The sequence below is a fragment of the Rhamphochromis longiceps genome, linkage group LG2 (genome assembly GCF_057381845.1).
Source record: "Rhamphochromis longiceps isolate RC_006_pf linkage group LG2, R_longiceps_female_GT1.1, whole genome shotgun sequence".
In the NCBI taxonomy this organism is placed as follows: domain Eukaryota; kingdom Metazoa; phylum Chordata; class Actinopteri; order Cichliformes; family Cichlidae; genus Rhamphochromis; species Rhamphochromis longiceps.
The window spans coordinates 38,049,455-38,071,156 of record NC_140558.1 but is presented as its reverse complement, the minus strand read 5'-3'; the positions used below and the strand labels follow the sequence as shown (position 1 = coordinate 38,071,156).

Below are 21,702 nucleotides of genomic sequence, written 5' to 3'. Positions count from 1 at the left end.
GGATACTCTAGTGGCACTGTTGTAATCAGCTCAGTGGGCCTGAGATCTGGTGACGGTGATCTGACTATTCCCATCTGATCTCCGACATCAACAAGGCATTTTCTCCCAGAGAACTGCTGCTCACTGGATATTTTCTATTTGTCAGACTATTCTCCATAAACCCTAAAGATAAAATCCCAATAAATCAGCAGTTTCTGAAATATCCATCTGAGACCAACAACCACGCCACATTGAGAATTGCTTAAATCCCCTTTCTTCCTCATTCTGTTGCAGAGTTATGAACTTCAGCCGGTCATCTTGACCATGTCTAGATGCCTAAATGCACTGAGTTGCTGCCATGTGATTGACTGATTAGATACTTGTATTAACAAGTAATTAAATTTGTACCTAACAAAGAGTCCAGTAAGTGTAGATACAGCAGATCATAACAAAGCAGCAAATTTATACATAGCCCGTCACCTCAGGATTTTTGAATATGTTGTTTTGCTTTCTGGAAGTTTTATGTATGCAGGTTTGGGGCCAAACTGGAAATCTTCCACAGTCTACTCATCAAAATGACATTTAAACAAAGACAGAGCATCAGTATTAAGTCTCAGTTAAACATCACTGTTTGTGTAACATCTTGCCTTTAAGATTTTAGATTGAATTTTAATGATGACAAAAATGTATATAAAGGTTATCAGTTAGTATTAAATCATAGACAGAGCTACATAAGGTACAATGAATAGGTGTAACCCCTCTCTGCAGCTGGTATGTAGGGTTATCAGTGAACCTGGCTATCATCCGGTCTCAAGTGAACCACAAATCCTCACAGAAAAACTGTCAGAGCTTCAGCAGGTTGCTTTAATTATAGAGCCTGACAGAAAGTTCTAATGCCTTTCCACTTATCAAAAACCTTCTTCCTTTGCCAGGCAAAACACTCGGCCATGGAGCTTTTGGAAAAGTGGTCGAGGCTTCTGCTTTTGGGATCGACAAGCTCTCAACCTGCAAGACTGTTGCAGTCAAAATGCTGAAAGGTAGGATGTCCAAAAACTTCACTGACCTTTTATGTTGTGCACATTCTTACATAATTTGGCCAATCTACCAATAGTGGTGCAATGGTCGTAGTACTTGCACAGGCCGGCAGTAAAGTCATCGTTTAATGTGCAGCAGATGAATGTTGAATATCTGCCACTTCTGCATAAGATTTATTTCACATGCATTACACAGACTCATAAACTACATCACCATACACAGAGTTAATGTTTGCATGGTGTTATAGCTCAAAGCAAAAAACATCCAATGCCGGTTTCTTGCAAAGTGCATGTATAGTAAAACCTCTCACGCTGACGGGAATTGGGAAATGGATTTGATCAGAAGTGTCCAAGTTATTCGTGTGAATTTTTTTTTTTAAGTATAAGAGACAAGCCCAACATGAGCAACAAAAATATGCTCATGTGTTTATTTGACACATTTTAGAGAGTCAAACATTTGGAAATCCTCCTGTGTTCAGTCTTTATTTGAAGCATTTACAATCTCATTCCGACATCTTTCCAAATGTTCACTGTAAATATTCAAAATGAAAACAGGAAGCTAAACAATTTTGGCTGTTATTGCAAAGCTATTTCATTCACCGCAGCGAATGCATGAATGGCACATGTAATTCCCTAAAATTCTTTCTTTTTGCCAACGCTATAGAAGCAATTTGCAGACCTATCAGTGAGTAGAGATTTGGGGAAGATGTGTTTGCAAGAAGGAAAAAATAGGACCACTGGGTAGATGTTTTGCTCTTTCTTATCATTAATCACTACTCTTCATAAATCACAGGTTCACTGAAAGGAACTAATGCTCTGGCTGTTGTTAGTCATAGGTCAAAGTTAATGGAAAGCAGCAGGTTTTCTCAGATTGGCCATGATTTAGTCAGAGAATCTGGCGGCTTTGGTTTTGTGGTTGGTCATTGGAAAAAAAAGCATGGTCTAAATCTCGATTCTCATAATTCAATGTAAACTCATATCACTGAATAAACTTCTCAAACTCAGGTGTGTAATGTGAACACTTCCCCTCTTATCTCTGTAATTATTTTGGTATTTATCTTTCAAGATGTCGTCCAACAAAAGCTGTTTGATATAACTGGGCCTAAAAAACCCTCCACATAGCTTTCTCTCTTGTTTCAATACTTAAATTGAATTAAATTAAATTGCTCCTGTAATCCCAGTTTTTTAGCCTTTTCCCCATAGTAAAAAACTGTGAACATAAACTTTCTGCTTGCAATGTATTGTGCAAAACAATGCAGTTAATAAAAATCTAAGTAATATTTCTGTATACCACATTAGATTTTAGAGTAGTCTTAGGTCTCAGAAATTAAAAAGTAAAATAGATTTCACTGTTAATATATAAATACAGATAATAAGTTGAATGCACTTAAAAAAAACTCTCCACTCTCTGTTTTAGTTAAAAAACATGTGTATGCTTACTTGTTTTTCACATGAATTTAGTCAAGCTGGAAGTTTCTAAAATTAAAAGGCTTACGAGACCATTTACTTTGGATGTTGAAGCACCAGCTGATGTTTACACTCGTTACAGGAGGCGCTACATCAAACGAGCGAAAGGCTCTGATGTCAGAGTTAAAGATCCTGATCCACATTGGCCATCACCTCAATGTGGTTAACCTGCTGGGAGCCTGCACGAAACCTGGCGGTGAGCATTATTACTGTGATTATAAAATATATAGAAGCATTGTCTTTTTAAAGGATACTAAAATACTGCCAGCTTCGTTAGGTTTAGGATTAAGTTGGCATCTGTTTTTGACCCTTGTTTTTATTCCCGTAAATAATAATCAGAGGAATGATTCCATCTTTAACAGGACCGTTGATGATGATAGTGGAGTTCTGCAAATATGGAAATTTGTCCAACTATTTGAGGGGCAAGAGAGACGACTTTCTCGTCTACAAAGTGAGTCTCCATCTGTACAGTATCGTCATTTTTGTACAGAGAGTAACTGTTTTTGCAACGCTCTTGGAATGTCTCCTATTTTGTAAAGATAAATTCATTGTACCTTAATGCAGTGTGATTATATTCCACAAAAATCTGATGCGTGTAAAACTTATAATTGAATTTCCTATTTATAATGAAACCTGTGTGTCGATCAGAGCCCGGATGGTAAAGTGGTTTCATCCGGATTGGGCTGCGAACTCAGCGAGCTGATGAAGCGCCGCTTGGAGAGCGTGGCCAGCACCGGAAGCTCCGCGAGCTCTGGTTTTATCGAAGATAAGAGCTACTGTGACTCAGAGGAAGAGGAAGAAGGTAAAAGCCAAGCACGTCTTGCTTCCCTTCAACCCCCGCACTCCTCTCTCCTCCCCACTTGTCCCTCCTGCTGTCCCCCTTCTTCTCCCCCTCCTCCTCTCACCTCTGCTCCACCCCTTCTGCCCAGGAATGAAAGCTCCCATCAGATTGTTTTTCAGTCTGAGTCTGATGGGACATTTCCTCCTCCTGTTCAGCAGTACAATCAGTGCAGCAGGAGCGACTGTCACCCCACTGAGTCTGGGGAGGCGTCTGTTTATTTCCTCTCCTGACCCCGACTATTGCACAGCTCTCTGCCTTGAGCTCAGCACGTCAGCCTTGTTGTTTCTAATGTGTTATTTTGGGTTTGATTAGCTGTTTACTCAGGTGGAAGTGGAAGAGCTCCTTGTGAGTTCCTCTTGCAGCATGCTGCGTCCATAACTACACGTTTCACCTGACATCTGAAAAATAGGAGGGCGTGTAATATTTTTTTCTATCACTCGTCTATAAAGAATGTTTCAAAGACAGAGTGTGGAGGAGACATGTATGTGTCAGGATGGATTCTTAAGATGGCGTGTTGTAGTCCAGGGCCTTTGCAGTTTCTCCCTTGAGAGACGTTAGTGCTTCATCTTATCTGATTTATTTGACAGGTGTGGAGGGCTGCTGATAACATTTCAAAACACTAAGCAGAGGAATAGGATTGTCTTAAAGTTAAAGGCCAGAATGAATAATCACTCTGACTGGGACTTGTTGTTTTCTTTCACAGAACCTGAGGATTTATATAAGAGAGTTCTGACACTGGAAGATTTAATTTGCTACAGTTTCCAAGTTGCAAAAGGCATGGAGTTCTTGGCTTCACGAAAGGTATTTTCTCCCTCACAACAGAAGTCAATGCATTTCATTGTTAACTTAACGGTTTTATTTTTAAGCGTGCCCACTGATGTTTAAAGGATGTACGTGTAGAACTCGTTTATTTTTCAGCTCATTCATAGTTTTGGAGAACAGGATGACAGTGATTAGAGAATGAAGCCATTGTTATAAATAATCTACAGAAGGAGTCTGTATATAGAAAAAAGAATTTCCTATTGTAATATCACTGATGGCTTGACCATATGTTTCCCCAAATGCAGCGTAGCAGTGAATTCAAACTTGCAATGTGCAGAAAACACAGTTTTGCAGTAAAAATCTCACTATGTTTTTTGCTGTTTTTTTAATAGTGCATTCATCGTGATCTGGCTGCACGTAATATCCTGCTTTCTGAGAATAATGTTGTGAAGATCTGTGATTTTGGACTCGCAAGGGATGTCTACAAGGACCCAGATTACGTGCGCAAAGGAGATGTAAGTTTATTAGGTTATTAGTATCATTATTAGACCACACCAAAACAGTGAACTACTGCTACTACTGAGAACTACTGAGAAACAAGAAGACTTGATACATTTAGGAGTTGTTTGAAATGTGTGTTTATACTCCCTAGTTTTCCCAGTGATGTAATAGTGTGGTGTAATCAGTGTTCACATTAATTTTGGAGATATCCACAGATGATAGAAGGTAGTATATAATCTCTTTTCTAAATACTTGTGCACAGGCTAGACTGCCGCTTAAGTGGATGGCACCTGAGGCCATTTTTGACAAGATCTACACAACTCAGAGTGATGTTTGGTCCTTCGGTGTTCTCATGTGGGAGATCTTCTCTCTGGGTAAGTGTCACGAGTCTCTTACACAGACATGATAGCTGTTTTACAGTACAAGAAAACCAAACCCAAAGCTTCTTTGTGGGAGAGACTGTTACAAATGATTATTTTTAAACTCAAAATGAAACTGTGAAGAGGAATTTGTATTTTGACGACTTGCAAATAACAGATCACAGTTGGTGGTTCTGAGTAACGCGTGAGTTGCATAAAACTTCTCTCTGGAAACATAAGTCACCATATATCCTTAAAGTCAACCTATTATATTAAACATGGCCAGAGTTTAAAATTATAAAGTCATATGTACATTTAACCCCTGTAAACCTAAATCTTGGGCTTCAGACTGCTCTAAATGCTCAGTTTCAGATAAAAGTTGATTTACAGGGATGTTGGCCTTGAAGAAAGTAGAGCTTAAAAAAACATGTTAGAGATAGTGGATGAACTGAGTGACTGCACCTAGGCACCGGCATAGGATAAGTAAAGATTTTCTTGAACTCTGAATCCTGCAAAGTTACCCGAGTGCAGTCCAAAGGCAAAAGTATTTAGACAGAATTAGTACAAAAGGTCAACTTTAGGCAAAAAATCTACAAACAAGGTAAAATGGATTTGACTGGATGCCAGACAGGTTTTAAATAGGCCTGACAACGAGTGTCTTGATGGGTCAGATTTTAAGCAAGAGGTGCAACCTAACCTAAGGCCTAATTGATATGTACTCAAACTGTATTTTATTTAGTCAAAACCAAAAAGATATTTATTGGTCACTAGCAAAAACATTTCAAAGGCAAACACAACAAAGATAAATATCAGGAACAAGTTGAATTCAGCATTTAAACAGTATTGAAGTGTTGGCAGTATTTATAGCTGTATGTCATTGTTTGCAACATTTTATGAAACTTATAGCTAAAAAAATAGATTTAAAAGGCTATTAAAAGGCTGAGTTATTATTTGTATTTCACATTTACACTTTATGTATCTAATTTAGTCTCGTAATCCTCACATATTCAGGGCTGGCAGGCCAATAAAGCATTCGTCTCTGTCATAAGTCAAAACTGTATATGAGCAGTCCTGCACATACACATGGATGGATGGATGGATGGATGGATGGATGGACGTTTAGCATGATGTTCATCTTGATAATGGACTTGATTAGTGCCCCTAGCTTTTACAGCCTCACCAGATGTCCTGGGTAATAGCTGTCTTATTCCACTGTGTAATTGTGCCTTTGGGACAAAGGCGTCTGGACTTGCATTGCCAGCCTGGACTTGCATTACAGTTTTCCTGGCACTCATGCAAAAAACAATCAGGGCCTGTGAATATTATCACAGGCATGGGACATTAAAACAAGTGAGCGCCCCTTATTCAAGCAGTCTGTTTCAACCCAGCTGGCAACATAAACTCACAGTAACCAAGCAGCCAGGTCAGTGTAAAAGTGTGCCCCTGCTGTGACCACTCCAGCCTTTAAGGCAGCGTTGTGCGTTGGTCCGTGATTGTATGAGAAACCTAGTGCTAGGTGTATATTTGTATCTTTTCAGTGGAAAGCATGCCGATGTCACAATGACACAGTTTTCTTCCCTTTATTTATTTTTGTCTTTCTTACTCTTCCTCTCTCACCACCTTATCGCCACACTTTCCAAGAAACACTCGCACATCTGGGTAGTGTTAGCTGAGCCTTACAAAAATAAATCAAGAAACAGGGACACAAAATGAGCAACAACAAAAGAAAGTCAGAGAAATAGATCTTTGCAATAGTGCAACTTGATGTCTGGGGGTTAAATTTGACAAATTGGAGCTCTACAGTATACTCTCTGTTATTTTATGAACCAAAAGTTTGTCAGTTCAGTTTTCTGAGTTCATGTATCCAGATTGTTAGTACAGTATTGATGCCAAACAATGTACTAGGTCTCTCATACTACAGGGTGGGCCATTTATACGGATACACTGTAATAAAATGGGAATGGTTGGTGATATTAAAGTCCTGTTTGTGGCACATTAGTATATGTGAGGGGGCAAACTCCTCAAGATGGGTGGTGACCATGGTGGCCATTTAGAAGTCGGCCATCTTGGATACAACTTTTGTTTTTTCAATAGGAAGAGGGCCATGCGACACATCAAACTTATTGGTAATGTCACAAGAAAAACAATGGTGTGCTTGGTGTATAAAAATCTACAGAATGAAGTTACGTTGAAACCAAGCACACCATTGTTTTTCTTGTGACATTACCAATAAGTTTGATATGTCACATGGCCCTCTTCCTATCCGGTTGTTCAGTGATGACACGACGAATCCTACTTCCGGGCCTAAAGTAGTCTGCGTTTAATATGGCTTTTGTGTTGTTAACATGTTTAATGTTATGTATTTTCTTCTATTTGATCTCAAAAAGCTCCTAAAACAGTCAGTGATCACTGTTGACCTCCCTCGGCTTTTATTACCGCTAATCATTTATTTAAGCTCAGTTTTTAAAACCTTAGGATGTAGCTACAGCCCAGCCCATGCAACAGTATATGAATGACTAACCTCGTATTGTGGATGGATTATCTCAGTTGTTCTCCTGGCTGAAGTTTGGTCCTTTTACAGCATCCTGCCATGTGATTACATTTGATCCTGACCACCGAGAACACTCACGTTAACTTTTATCGAGTGGAAAAAAAGTTAGCTTGTTTATATTATGCTAACATAGCTGTGTCGCTAGCGGTCACGTAGCACATCATTATATACCAGCTAGCCCAACTTCAGTCACCCTACAAACGTCACTGCTGTTTAGTTTTCTGTCTTCATTTATGTTGGAAGTGATAACAGAGCTGTACGTTTTAATTTGTTTCCAAAACCCCGCAGTCAGGACATGCTATATTGTATTTAGATAGAAGCTAGCGAGCTAACTCCCTGCTAACTTCTAACTCCGTTAAATGTCATAAATTCTGTTTTCATGGATGCCTGGATGTTAAACTCAATTGTTACACCTGGTAGAGCAGAACGCTGATCATTTTATTAAAGATGAAAGACTTTAGACAGTTTTTCAACTCTCAGTAATGCCATAGTGATCGTTTGATATATGGACCTGCAGCGGAGTTTAGGTCCAGACACGGCTAGTGACGTCAGACTGAACAACCAGATTGAAAAAACAAAGGTGGTATCCAAGATGGCCGACTTCTAAATGGCCACTATGGTCACCACCCATCTTGAGGTGTTTGCCCCCTCACATATACTAATGTGCCACAAAAAGGACTTTAATATCACCAACCATTCCCATGTTATTACGGGGTATCCATATAAATGGCCCACCCTATAGATTAGACCGATAAATGCTGATTAAAATTTTAAAGAATATAAAAATACCAAAGTATACTTTTTTCGTAATAAAACCAACTAAATATAACTTAGAAGGCAAGAGCAGTTTACAGTATGATATAATGAAATGGGTATTTTATTGCAAACTTTGCACATTAACGATACGTATTACACATGAATCAAATGTGAAATTCCTTCTATTTTACTTTGTAAATACTATAACAAAAATCCAGTCATGTACACTAAAAATATTTAGGTTAAAATTGTGCCATATGCATTAAAATTACATAGTGGATTAGTGCATCCATTTAAGTCCACGTTCAGGTTCTTGCTTTGTTTACACACAAACCCACACGTCAGGAAACACTGAATGGACATGAGCCGCATCTAGAAATATGATGACAGCTGGAGCTGACGTTGGGTATTTTACTTTCTGTGCAAAGCCGAATCTGTCGCTCTGTGTAAATCTGGGGAGCTGCAAAGATGATTTGTTGTATTATTCACTGGGATTGGAGCAAAGAAAAATATTACTTGATAATTCAGAAAATGGGCATTACTACCCTAAACCAGCAGACTGGGAATCTGATACCCATTAGTATTTCATGCTATGTTTTCATAGTAAACCAAGCATTAGAATTTTATACCCAACATTATGGTTCAAAGGTAAATAAAATGTCCGATTTGGTTGGTGAGTGATCCATTAGACAGTTTAACGAGTCTAAAAACATTACGGTTTGGCTGTATATCATTTTTAGCCAGAAGTCATTTATATTTCATTTAAATTGGTTTGAACACAGTTCTTATTACACTATCCAAATCTGAGAGAGATTTTTATGTGACAAAGCAAAGACCAGTAATTTATCTGTTTGGCTTGTGTTCACTTGAGTTATGTTAATATTGTGTCACTGCATATTATTTTTAATGTTTCAGTTAAAATAAGAAGTAGAATAAACTATTTTAGGTTTTCCTTTTCTTTAAATAATAAATGTAGATGTTTCATACTTTAATTAATCCAAAGGGATCATTTTCTCACATCTAAAATTCAGATGTAGTTATTTAATTGAACTGTGTTTGCGCCTTTATGTAAATAACAAATAACAAACCACGTTGTCTGTCTGTCAGGTGCCTCCCCATACCCGGGCGTCCAGATCGATGAAGACTTTTGCTGCAAACTCAAAGAGGGAACCAGGATGAGAGCGCCAGAATATGCTTCCTCTGAAATGTAAGAATTCAGGGTATCATCTTTCTTTAAAAACAAAAGAGGAGGTGTTTCTACCAAATGGGATGAAACGGTGAAGAAGGCAGTGTTCCTAAGAAATAACTTGAACTAAAGTGCTGAATATTGGTCTTATCCTGTAGGTCTGATTGGAAAAATCCAAGACTTATTTCATGAAACAAAAATACACCATATAGTTTGAAGGTGTGTTTATGTCTCAGGCAGTAACCTCCACATCACCGGCCATATGTTCTCCTTTCAAAGAAAATAAGCCCTGTCATATCAGTCTGCAGCTAAGAGGAGGTCTTGTTTCCTTCTCCCTCTTTGCACTGCACCAGCAGGTCAGGGGTGCTGGATAAAAATTCTGCTCTCGGAGTTGCAGGAGGAAATATTAGCTGGTGATTCACTACAGCGGCATGCTTGGAGCTGTGAAGCGTTTTCTGACTGACAGCGGTGCAGAGGAAATTTAGCACTTAATTCAAATGCCTACTTTGGAGGCCTGACAAGGAGGTTTTTTTTATTCTTTTTCGAAAGGATTGGAGGATTCAGATAGACATAAATATGTGCAAGAGAACACAGAGCCCCCTCTTTGGTGTCAGTTCTGTCAGTTCGTAAAGCAGCAAGTGAAACTTTTTTTTGTGATACGCCTCGTGTAGTCGCTCTGCAACTGATCCGAACCCTGCAGAGCTCTGCAGCTCTCGCTGAACACGTGTGCATATGTTGTGTCTGGATTTCATTTAACACGCCTCACTTACTTAAAATTCACAAGTTGCATTTGTTTTGAAAGAATAATGCTGCACGTCCGCTTAGTAATGATATGCTATCAAAAGCTTCAGAATGTTGCCAAGTAAAGGTAACTGGATTAATCTATCAGCTCTGCCTGGCCATGATTGGAAACGATTCACTCAATCTAATCCAGACCGTAGATTTCAGTTAGGGCACATGATCTGTAGATGCAGACCTACTGGTGCCAAAAATCCCTCATATTTTCCATCTCAGTTCAGTTAGCTCATTGTCTAAAATAGTGTAGGGTTGCCAAATTACATATTTTGCATTTTTATGGCTGTGGGGCCTGCATGTAATTTAAAGTTAAGATAAAAAAACCCCCAGTTAATATCACTTTAAATAGGATGCACAGGAATTCATGCAGAGTCATTGGGGTGAATTATGGTGATCCCCGTGAGATTTTTACAGTTGATCTCTAATCCCAGGTTATGACACCTTGACCTTCGTCCCAAACTCAGAATATAAGAATGATTAAAACCACATGAGGTTTCAGGGAGCGCCATTTAATTTGTGTTCTCACAGCCCTGATTCATCAGGAATGTTGTCTCCCGCCTGCTAATAAGATCCCCCGTCCTGATGCATTGCGCAAGAATTTAAACAGAATGGGAGCACAATAAATAGGATGCTCATTTCCCATCCTACTGCATTTGCCCAACCGGATGAAGTAGTTCACTTCTTCAGAATCTTTCCCCCTCAGAAACACCAGACTCCCTCAAGACCTCTAAACATGTGGGCCTATGCTATTTATTCTCATTACGGACCAGCCAGGAAATGTGGTTTAAATTGTGCAGTCATACAATGTGTCTACTTCCTCCTCAATGATATGCATGAGGGCTGTGATCATGCTCCCTACATCCTGTCACTGTTAAGAGGGCTAGCACCTGGTAGAGTGCACTCTGTATTAATCAAGGTGGGAATCCCAGTATCTCTGCTTCTTCGATGCGAGGATATTGGGTTGATATACCAACAGACCAACTGCTTTTCCAACTCCTAAGACCTGAGATTGACTAAATATAATGGCAAAATGTAATAACAATGGCTATGTTTACATAAAACGTAAGATCTCTGGAGGGAATGTGGTAGCTGCTGTAGCTGAAAGCAGAAAAGGGTCTGCCATTGATTGATCCCAATCAGTAGTGTGCTGTGAATATAATTTAAACAGGAGCTGAGGTGCTCTGTTTCAAAATTCCTTCACGAAATGTAGCTGGACATTGCAATGGAAAATCACATTAAAGCTCTGAGTTTTCCCACATGGGCAGAGAGGTTGACAGCTTTTCAGAGACCTGAGCGAGGCTGTGTGTTTTTCACACCCAAAACCAGAACAGAGACTGATACAGTCCCAGAGGCTCGAGATTTACTGACAATACAGAAGCGTATGTGTGGCAGTTGGTTTAGAGGTGGACCACATGTGGTTGCTCAGTGAAAAGAGGTTTGTTTATAAGTGGTGAAAGAGACAAAGAGCCACGACTCTGGAGGTCGATGTTTTTCTTCCTGAAGGTGCTACATTTTACAATACATCAACCCAAATATACCGAATGTTGTTCTTGGCTTTGACATTAAGTGTATCCATCCAGTATTTATCTTTGCTCTTTCCTCACAGATATCAGACCATGCTGGACTGCTGGCAGGGTGAGCCACAGCAGAGGCCGACCTTCACTGAGCTGGTGGAAAGGCTGGGAGACTTGCTTCAGGCTAGTGTGCAACAGGTATGATGGGCAAAACTTAACCAATTAAACACTGCAAATTATAGAGTTCACGTCTCACTGTTTAAACACCAGACTGTTCTGATCTGCCATCAGGCTTGGGCGTGAACTGAAACTGCGAGTTTATGAGGATATACCAGAGATTTATTGAAGTGTTTTTACTGAGAAGTGTGGATATATTTCAAATTTAAATCCCCACATCAGGGAGGATTTCTGACCATGTTGCGGTTTTATACAAGAACAGTTTTACCAATATTAGTTACCAGATTTACAGGATGAGTCACAAGCACTGCTTGTGATTAACAGGGGGGGAAAAAACAAAAGTTGAAGTGTTTTGCTCGCTGTAACTGAGAAGGGAAACAAAAGTCAGCACAAACACTTGGCTCTCCTTGAAATGGCACCATCGGTTGTGTAGAGGAACAACACTTCAAAACACGTGGGAAAAAAACAATGTAATTGTTAGTGTGACACATGATAACATTGTCTGGTGTCAAATGACACAGACTGTTACAAAGCTGAACAGCTCTTTGTTATGACTGGGTCAACAAAGACAAGAACAAGTCGTAATGTTTAGTTTTTTGGGCAAATATTTGACACCGAAATGAGATGAAACACACCTGAGAGTCCAGAAAACCTTTTTACTTGCAGATATTTTGACTTGACAGAACAGTGGCTATGCTTGCATTAACATTGCCTTCACTCTGTTAAAGCACAAAGGGGAAATTAGCATGAGGCTAACGGTCTGTGGCTGATCTACTGACAATGCATAATTTACCAACAAAGACAAAGCCAATTTGTTTGGATAATAACCAGCTTATTACCAAGAGAACACGAAACATTATTTACCAATAGAGCCTGAACTGTATTATTAAAGTTATTGTTACTATCCATTGTGCATAAATATGAAAAAGCAATTTTTTCCACATTTCTATGTGATGTTGCAGCTTTTTAATTAAAATCAGCGCTGTGCACACAAGTATACTGGCAGGTATGTAAGAGATGTGACACATAGAGAAATCAAGTTTTCATTGTGACTTAAAAACCTGAAACACTGCAAAACTGCTCATCCCACTGTAAAAAGTAATTTTACTCAGTTGACACCACACTGCTTTAAATCCCAACAGTAGCTTCATAATGCCAAAAGAAGGCTTTGCACTGCCACAGACCATTAGTAAATCAGGCCAAAAGTGTCCCATTAGAGCGTGATTGGCGCTGAAACTGAAGCAGCTAAGTGAAATTTTACACCTGAGTTCCCGTGCTGCTAAAAAGGCTTGGAAGACTAAATTACACTCACTCTTAATAAAGTCGCTTTCTATGGCTTGCATGCCTGCATGTGTCAAAAAGACTAAAACCAGAGTGGATCCATGCAGACTCTGATGAAGGCAGTCTGCTCGCCTGCCGTGTACGTTAAGTGCACTTGAAGGCTGTTTGTCTTCTTAACCTTACAGCCTACGTTTAAAATTGACGTTTAAAAAAAAAGGCCTCATTTTTTGATGGAAGAGTAGCAGCGACTGAAGCTGATGAATGTATATTTAAGAAAGACGATTGCTTATTAGCTGTCAATGTGGATAGAAAACTGGTTAAAACCTGAACAAAACCGGACCACTTACAGTCATCAGGAACCACAAGGCATCTTTCTTTCACAGAAGTAAACAGGCCTTTTTCCATAATGTACATTACTGCAGACAGATAGCTACACAGAGGAATTACATTTCACGTCTTTGGAGGACTGTAGATTGTCCAGTTAAGTAATAAGAGACACAGATGAGGCCACATATCACATCACATCAAATGAAAACTGTTGCATTACAAATGAGTCTGTGAACGTTACTTTCATGAGAAACAGAACAGAAAGAACAGACTTTCATTACTAAAGCTTGTGTAACAAGAAGCTCGGTCATGAACTCTCCTGCTACTTGTTCCAGCTTCATGAATATGGTTATGGATTTTGGAGCCATGAGCCTGGTTTCTTTGGCAGCTCACCACAACCTATGGAAGTTTGTGTTTGTGCAGAGCGCATAGCATCAATCATAAACCTTCTTGTTTCGTTGATTTAGGAGGGTAAGCACTACATACCCATCAACACAGCCTTGCTGGCAAAGGTGGGAGACCAGACTGTTCCAGTATCGTCAGAGGAGACACGGCCAACCTCCCACCGCGACTCAGGGAGCAACTGGTAAGAAGATGGAGTATTTTTCATGGACTAGTTTTCATAAATCACACTAAAATACTCACGGACACATGTGCTTTCCTCCCTGCTATGGTACTGACAATACACAAGCACTGGCACTGGTGCTGTAAAGAGTTTAATTGACCCCTACAGGTCTGCAGACTGCAAATTTGCAGGAGTTGCCATGAAATTTTGTGCAGATTTAAATCTACTTTAATCTTGCACATGAAAAATAACATATACTTCACCCTCCACCCAACACTACACCTGCACCAATATTATTATAATATATCATAAAACAAAAAACTAACACTAAAAATAAGCAAATATAAACAAAATAAGCAAATGCAATCAAGAAGCTGAGCATAATCTAAATTTTAAATGAAAACTTAATAAATCCTAAACTATTAATGTCCTAGTACAGAAATTGGTGGACTAATCCTTTTACTTTTGAGATTTCTTTTTATTTTCTTTCTATTTTTATATGAATTTTTAACTTGAAGATGCCCCGCTGTTTCTATTCTCTGAATTATTGAGGTTTAGTAGCAATGCAAATAGATAAATACTCACTCACTCAAGATGGAAAAGCCACCTGCATCACGATGGAGTTTGTTGGCCAAATGGCGGTGGGGTTTTTATATATCAGAATGTGTTCAGTAAACTACAAATTTCTGAAAACGTTTTAAGAGATATTAAATGTAAAAAAAAAAATACTGCATTCTTTTTTAAGTGGCTAGCAGCGGGCGACTCCACTGGTTCCATTAAAAAAAAAAAGTCAACTTGCACAGAAGCTTTATTGTGTTTGAATATTGAACACAGTAAACATTTCTTGATGAATTTATGCACTTGACCACTAGTTTCAGTTAGTGTGCAATGTCCCTTAATTTTAATAGTCCAATCCAAACACAGTGATTTGAGCTGAAGCTCTAAAACTGGAAACCAAATCACAGTGGCTTTGTCCCTCTTTCATTTCCAGTCTGTGATAGACATTCAGGGTCTAGAAATGTTGTTGTTCCCCAGAATTCCCGTCTGTCACCCCTGTGAGTTTTAATGTCTTCCATTGAAATTTAGAAGAAACATTAATTCCTCCTTCAGGATTACATGTGATAACTTTCCCTCTCTTATCTACTAATGCAGAACTGTCATCAAGTCAAACTTTATATTTGTCCAATATTCGGTTTTATGAATTACAGCCCCACAGGGCTGCTAGATTGGCTGCAGTCTCTTTTAGTCTTCTTGGCTCAAGTCTGTTGCACTCCCCAGTGAACTTGTTAAGTCATTCAAAGGAAATCCATCACCTTGTCCTACGTACATGTAAACCAATCCTCAGACTGTACAGGCAAACAGCGCAGAGTCTGTTTTGCGAAGGAAATACCTCAATCGTTTTTTTAACTGAAAAATATCTAAAACAATTATTGTTCCCATAACGTTCAGACTAAACTCAACCAGGAGAACGTTTAGGTCCAACCTGAGGACAATGAGAGACCCGATTGGCATGTGATAAGAAATACACAGACGTCAGCTCGATGGTCTGCGAGCCTTCAGTGTTGTGGCTCCTGCGAGGTATTTCCTCAGAAACTATAAAGCGAGGCTTCAGGATTTATGTCCACTTAAAATAATATTTGTTGAGCTGTTGGATTTTCTCAAGTCCCCCAAGTGTGTTTTTGGAAGAGGTGCTGAAACACAGTAATGACAGCTACCCTTTAAGTTAAATTAAGCTGCTGTTTTAGCCTCTGAGCATTGAAATGCAAAGCAAACAAGGTGTGTTTTCAAAGTACAATGTCATAGATGCACCACATTGTTGACGCAAGTGATTAAGTTCCTCTGGTTTTGTTGCTGAACTTGGCCTTTCAGCTCCAGTGTAATCAAAGGACTCTCTGAACTGAATGTTTAAAGGTGGGTTGGAGTCTTAACCCAAGATTTGTTTTTGTTTTTTGCTTCCAGGAATATTAAGATCCGTCCCGCCAGCGTAAAAACCTTTGATGAGGTTATGATGGAGGACGGAACAAGTGAGAACCACGAGGTAAATTATTAGGCATGAAATTAAACCTGAAACACACAAAATATGCACATCATTCAGTACAACTTATCCTTTATTTGATTTCAGCTCCACATTTGACTGTTACATACAGTGACAGCTAAACCTTAATGATATGTTTCAGATTTTTGACTCATAAATCCTCCTCTTACCTACTTTAGCTACATTTGGTTAGTTATAACAGAGCCAGGTTTCCTGCAGCAGTTAGATGCTATTGCTTTTATTTGCTAAAGTTAGCTGGAATTTGTTATAAGTTATAATAATTAAAATGTAAATGCATTAAATTGAGTCACATGTTTTAATTTCTATGTACAGCATTGGTTTTAAGTATTCAATCTCTGCTTGTCGATCAATCTTCATTAGGGTCATTCAGACAGCGGGATGGGCCTTTTGTCTGACAACATGAAGACACTAATGCGCTTTGAGTCGTTGGCAGGCCGACCTCTGAGCATCATGGCTCTGGCGTACGTATGCTGCACCCCTCCTCATGCCCCCGTCAGTGACAGATCAGCACACACAAACACACTGTGAGAGACTCAGAGTACCTGCTTGGAAACCTCCCCGCTGTGCAGGAATGTAGACGCTGTAACTGTCTTCGGCCTAAGTTTCTTCAGCCTAAAAAAATAAGTAATTGGCCAGTTTTCCCTTTTGTCTGGAGAACCCATGCGTGAGGAATAGGAGCACAAAGGAAAAGTGGTGGGGAAAAAAGCTTGAAGGTGACAATCTGAAGGACTGACCACAAAAGCAGGCCGACGTTTGGCTGTTTTTAAGAGCGAGTACTAAAATCTCTTTGTTTCCAAAGAGTCCTGAATGAGATACCTCCCAGCCTGATTTAAGTTGTGACTCATGGCTGTCTGCTACAATCCAACACCAGGCAACAAATACAAATAATCTCAAAGGAGTGACGTAGACAAACTGCAAAATCCAGCTGATCGTTTGATGATTTAAAGATGTTGTTCTTCTAAACTGCTGTAAAGACCCGGAGACAATATGTTCTCACTTTAGAGTTTATTCTAGGAAAAACATCTGATATTGCCGAGATTTTCTCATGCAGCTCTCTGCCGGCATCTTAAGGTTTACATGTGAAGCTTGGTGACAGGGCTAATTTACAGGGTCACACCTCTGAGCTCAGTAATTACACTTTAAACCTTTTCCTATTATTCTGCTGCTCCCTGCACAGTAGCGACTATTAATACTCCTTCAAAGTCCTATGGCTTACACTCAAGGGGTTTAAAAGAGCAACAATGGTAAAGTAAACTGTTCTAGAGCAAATCTTTCCAATCTCTCTTAAGCTCAAGCAAAAAGCAGGCTAAAGTTGTGAAAGCAACATAAAAGCACTTATAAATTATTAAGAGAGACTGTGTAAAAAAAACTGAGACACTCTTAGCAGAGTTAATGACACTCTGAAGCCCTGTAACCTGTAACTGATTTAGAGCTTGCCAGACTTCGACAAACACCCACTCAGAGTCTCCTCTAGATTTCAAAACCTGAAGTCGAGGAGTCATTGCAGGCCTGCTTGTCCCATCAGGGCCTCGGCATGGTAGGAAAAATGAGTCCAGGCATCCAGAGAATGACTTTTATTTTAAGGGGAGGACTTCCTCGCTGGGCAACCACTCAATCACTGCCACCTTTGAACTCAGGAGGGTTTTACATGGCTCTCCCCCGCTGTAGTGCTTTGTATGACGGTCCACCTGACACTCACCCAGGCCTCACCATTCCTCCAGCCTCACTTCCCTCTGCTTATGATTGGTGCTGATTATGCAGAGAATGTTGCCTCAGCACAATGTGGTATATTATTAAGAGACACCCCAGCTCATATTCAAGCAACTTTGATTTAAACATGTGAACAGCTGGGAAACAGTCTGCTGATGGCTTTAGCACAGCTTAAAGTGACTTTTATTTCCTTTGGTCCAACTGGACCTCCTCCCTGCCCTTGGCACTGCCTAAACAACAACTCTGTACTATTGTTTTCTTTACTTTTGATGTCTAATTTAACAGGTAGTTTATTCATCAGCATAAAATTCCAGTACAGGGTTGTCACTTCCCCCCACTGGGCACTGACCCTTTAGCCCTGAGAGAGGAGGTCCGGGAACCCCTAGCAACACCAAGACAATAAGAGGCAATTACTCATATTGTAGTCAAGCAGAAAAGCTCAAGATGATTGATTGCATCATACGTTTGGTTGATGGTAGCTTCACAGGGGGGATTTTTTTTTTTAAATCTTAATCAAGGAATATCACAAGAGCCTCCTACTGTGAGAGCAATCAAATGAAGTTGTCATGAGGGAAGGCAACCTTGATATTAAGCACAGAGCATTTAAGTGCATAGGCTATTGTGTAGCAATCCCCACGCATGGAAACAAATTACACACCATTTAAACTTGTCTTTAATTTTAAAAAAAAATGTAATCTTCTTGCTTCTTCCCACTTTTCCAAATTTGCCTGATGAGGTGTCCCATTATTCACTGATATGACTATGTTTTCTGTAAAAGGTCATAAATGTTTGTCACCATTTTCCAAAGCCAAAACCAGCCTTAGTAATAGGAAATGTGCGGAAAATCTGATTTCTTAAATAGTTGATTAAAACTCATATCGTGGTTAAAAATTTGCGGTTTTAAGGAGCGGTCCTCGCCAACAGCGAAGAGAAGATGCTGTTAAGAATACATGCAAGCAAGAAAAGCTTTATTCTTATAGCACATTTTAGTACAGTGCACTGCACAAAGTAAAAGCTACCATGGAGATGTAAGGCACAAAACTGTATAGATAGATGTACACGAGTAAACAAATACAAACAAGTGAAAAAAACATCCGGTTTTTTGGGGCAAACGTTTCCGGCCACGTTCATTTTTTTTCATTCATGTATGAACACAGATAAGAAGAACCACGCCCAATCGTAGAGGTTTAAATTTAATCAGTAACTTTGAGTTGAAAAACATATTTAGAGGTGTAAGCTTATGACAATAAGTATGTGTAACTAACGAGGTATATCTCTGTGTGGCTTCAGGATGAAGGCAGCGAGTAAGAGTAAAGAGTCCATGCTGTGTGACGCAGAGAAGGAGAAATACCAGCCCATCGTCCCCCCTCTGGACTTCAGTCTGGACGACTCGTCTCTAGACGCCAGCCTCGAGTGTCACAGCCCGCCGCCTGACTATAACACCGTGGTGCGCTACTCCACCCCTCCTGTGTAACCTCCCGTTTTGTCCCTGGAGAATCTGAGAGTGACAACCTCAAGGCCTTTGGCTTTGCCCTCCTCTGTTTTGACTCTTATCTCCGGATCGTTTCTCTAGCAACACTTGAGTGTGAAATACGAAAGGACGCTCATGAATCAGCTTGACCGTGATTTTTTTTTCTTCCTACTTCAAGGAAGGCTGTTAACTGGTGACTTCTCTCCAGTTTGAAGGCAACATTAAAGCTGCTGGTCCGGTCCACGTTCACTGTAATATGGCAAACAGCTAAAAACAGGCTCAGGTATTTCTTTGATCTACTGTGAAACAAACCACAATGATTTCACTTTAAAACAAGCTACAGCGTTTAGAGATGAAAAAGCCTTAAAAGAAAAGAGAGAGGATTCCTTAGACCTTTCAAATTCAGACCAAAAACCTTTTTAAAAAAAAAAAAAAATATATATATATATATATATATATAGGTTAACTTTATTGGAAAAAATAAAAACTGTAATTTGTGAAACTGTTTTTGTAATCCGGCTCCGTTGTCTCATACGAATTTCGTTTTTGCTCAAAACAAAAAGCAGAGAGTGGAGCGCATTAATTATGAACAGTCTCTTTTGAGGTCATGGCTCCTGTGATCTCATCAAATATTCAGCTCAACTAACTCAGGTTGACCAAGAGTGATAGAGAAGAAGGGTACTCTGGATCTCTCTTGGGTTTCAGAAAATCACAGGTTAATGGGGGAAACAGGGTAGAGCTGAGAGTAAGAACAGACAGCTTCAGATTTGACAGTCAGACTATGGAGACTATGGAGTCTTTTCCACCCAGGTATTAAAGAAATGATTTTTCATTTGAAGTTAGTCCAGCTAAAAACAAAAAAAAGCGTATTTTTCTTCTGTACAGACATAGTTAGAAACATCATAGGAACAGTTTATTCAAGAGACCACTAGTTAAACTAATAGAGTATTTATAGACTGAAGACACTGTCACTTAGTAATCCAGCTCTGTTGTTTATATACATTCATATTTTAAGTTAACCAAAGAATTTTCCAGCTCAGTCTTCCTGATATCACCATGCAATATCCTGGTGTTGAATTCCAGACATTATATGCTGTTTGTGCTACTGTGTTCACTGATAATAATGCTGAGGGAACCTGCTTCTGCATCTTGTTGTAGTAAAGCTTGTGGTGCGGGCTATCAAAACTCTATGTGTGTGAGAGAGAGGTCAGCTCAGTGCGTAACATCACCAATGTTTAAAAGCACATTGAGCTTATTTTTATGTTGTGATACAGCACACACACCCCCAGTGGAAATCCAGCTAGCTCATGCCCATTAACCACTGCAGAAACCGTGTTTGTCAGCGAGTAAACTAAAGTGAATATTTTGATCCTTTCCTGATGCTGTTTTGTTTGTGTAAGAGGAGAGGAAGTTATTATGCACTGATGCTTTATATCAAGTATATGGTTTTGTATTTTTAAAGGTGTATTATTAGGAACATATGTTGAGAAACACATGTTTAAAATTATTTTTTTCTTTTTTGTTTGTTTTTTGTTTAAGTATGAATTAACACTTCTGTTATTTGTTGCATTATTTCATGCCAGTCTAACATCATCATTGCCGTTGATTATGGAAATAGCTATCTATGTCAAGCTTAGCCTCTACTTTAACAGTATTAATTATCTCAATATCTGATCAGTTTGGGTAAATGTTGTATTTTATCTAATGTCTTTGGAAAAATCATGACTAATGCTTGCAGCAGCTCAAAGCTCCTTCCAAGCTGCTTCTGTGTTGTAGCGTAACAAGTTGTAGTGTTTTAGAAAATTATGTTCCCCAACACTGTTAACTGAGTGTATGAAGTGAATAAATAAAGATCTATATATTTATACATTACTTGAGGCTTGGTTCATATTTGCTTGAAATATGTGGAAAAATGAATTATGAATCCCTCCTCTGCACATGTCCAAACTGTCTCAGTCTTGCGTCTCTATCTTTGTCTGAGCTATCACACTTATATACTCATGTCTAATCCTCTACCTCTGCTACTTGCAGCTTCACTATCGGTGGGCGTTAGGGAGCCTGGGAAGGGATCTCCAAAGTGGATTGTTGGTGGCACAGCTTTTCTTTCCCTTCTGCCTTGGATGGAACATTTTCTGTCTGGTGTTGCAGGGTCCTGATCCCGCTAAGGTCCAGAATAGGACTTAGGATACTGATTATGTTGTCATTTTACTGAAAATAACCTAAAAATTACAAAAACAGTCTGTTTACTTAGCCTGGCAGGCCGAAGGACACAGTCTCAGCTGAACTCTGGACACACATACACACACGGGGCAGATGGCGGGTCGACTGGACCAGCGCAGACATGCTGCAGGACCGGATGCGCTGTCTACA

At 39.4% G+C, this 21,702-nt stretch overlaps 1 protein-coding gene across 2 annotated transcripts in view; it reads left to right on the top strand.

Annotated features, from left to right (window-relative positions):
- Nucleotides 1-21,204, top strand: part of kdrl (kinase insert domain receptor like) — a 46,149-nt gene extending 24,945 nt beyond the window's left edge. For both annotated transcript variants that reach the window (XM_085427345.1, XM_085427355.1), the window contains 13 exons: nucleotides 912-1,016; nucleotides 2,563-2,676; nucleotides 2,843-2,931; nucleotides 3,129-3,282; nucleotides 4,025-4,122; nucleotides 4,476-4,598; nucleotides 4,847-4,958; nucleotides 9,358-9,457; nucleotides 11,838-11,943; nucleotides 13,998-14,116; nucleotides 16,055-16,133; nucleotides 16,512-16,612; nucleotides 19,152-21,204. In XM_085427345.1, the coding sequence (XP_085283471.1) occupies nucleotides 912-1,016; nucleotides 2,563-2,676; nucleotides 2,843-2,931; nucleotides 3,129-3,282; nucleotides 4,025-4,122; nucleotides 4,476-4,598; nucleotides 4,847-4,958; nucleotides 9,358-9,457; nucleotides 11,838-11,943; nucleotides 13,998-14,116; nucleotides 16,055-16,133; nucleotides 16,512-16,612; nucleotides 19,152-19,335 (1,484 nt within the window). In that variant the 3' untranslated portion in view covers nucleotides 19,336-21,204. The remainder of the gene's footprint in view (nucleotides 1-911; nucleotides 1,017-2,562; nucleotides 2,677-2,842; nucleotides 2,932-3,128; nucleotides 3,283-4,024; nucleotides 4,123-4,475; nucleotides 4,599-4,846; nucleotides 4,959-9,357; nucleotides 9,458-11,837; nucleotides 11,944-13,997; nucleotides 14,117-16,054; nucleotides 16,134-16,511; nucleotides 16,613-19,151) is intronic.
- Nucleotides 21,205-21,702: the final 498 nt, after the last annotated feature.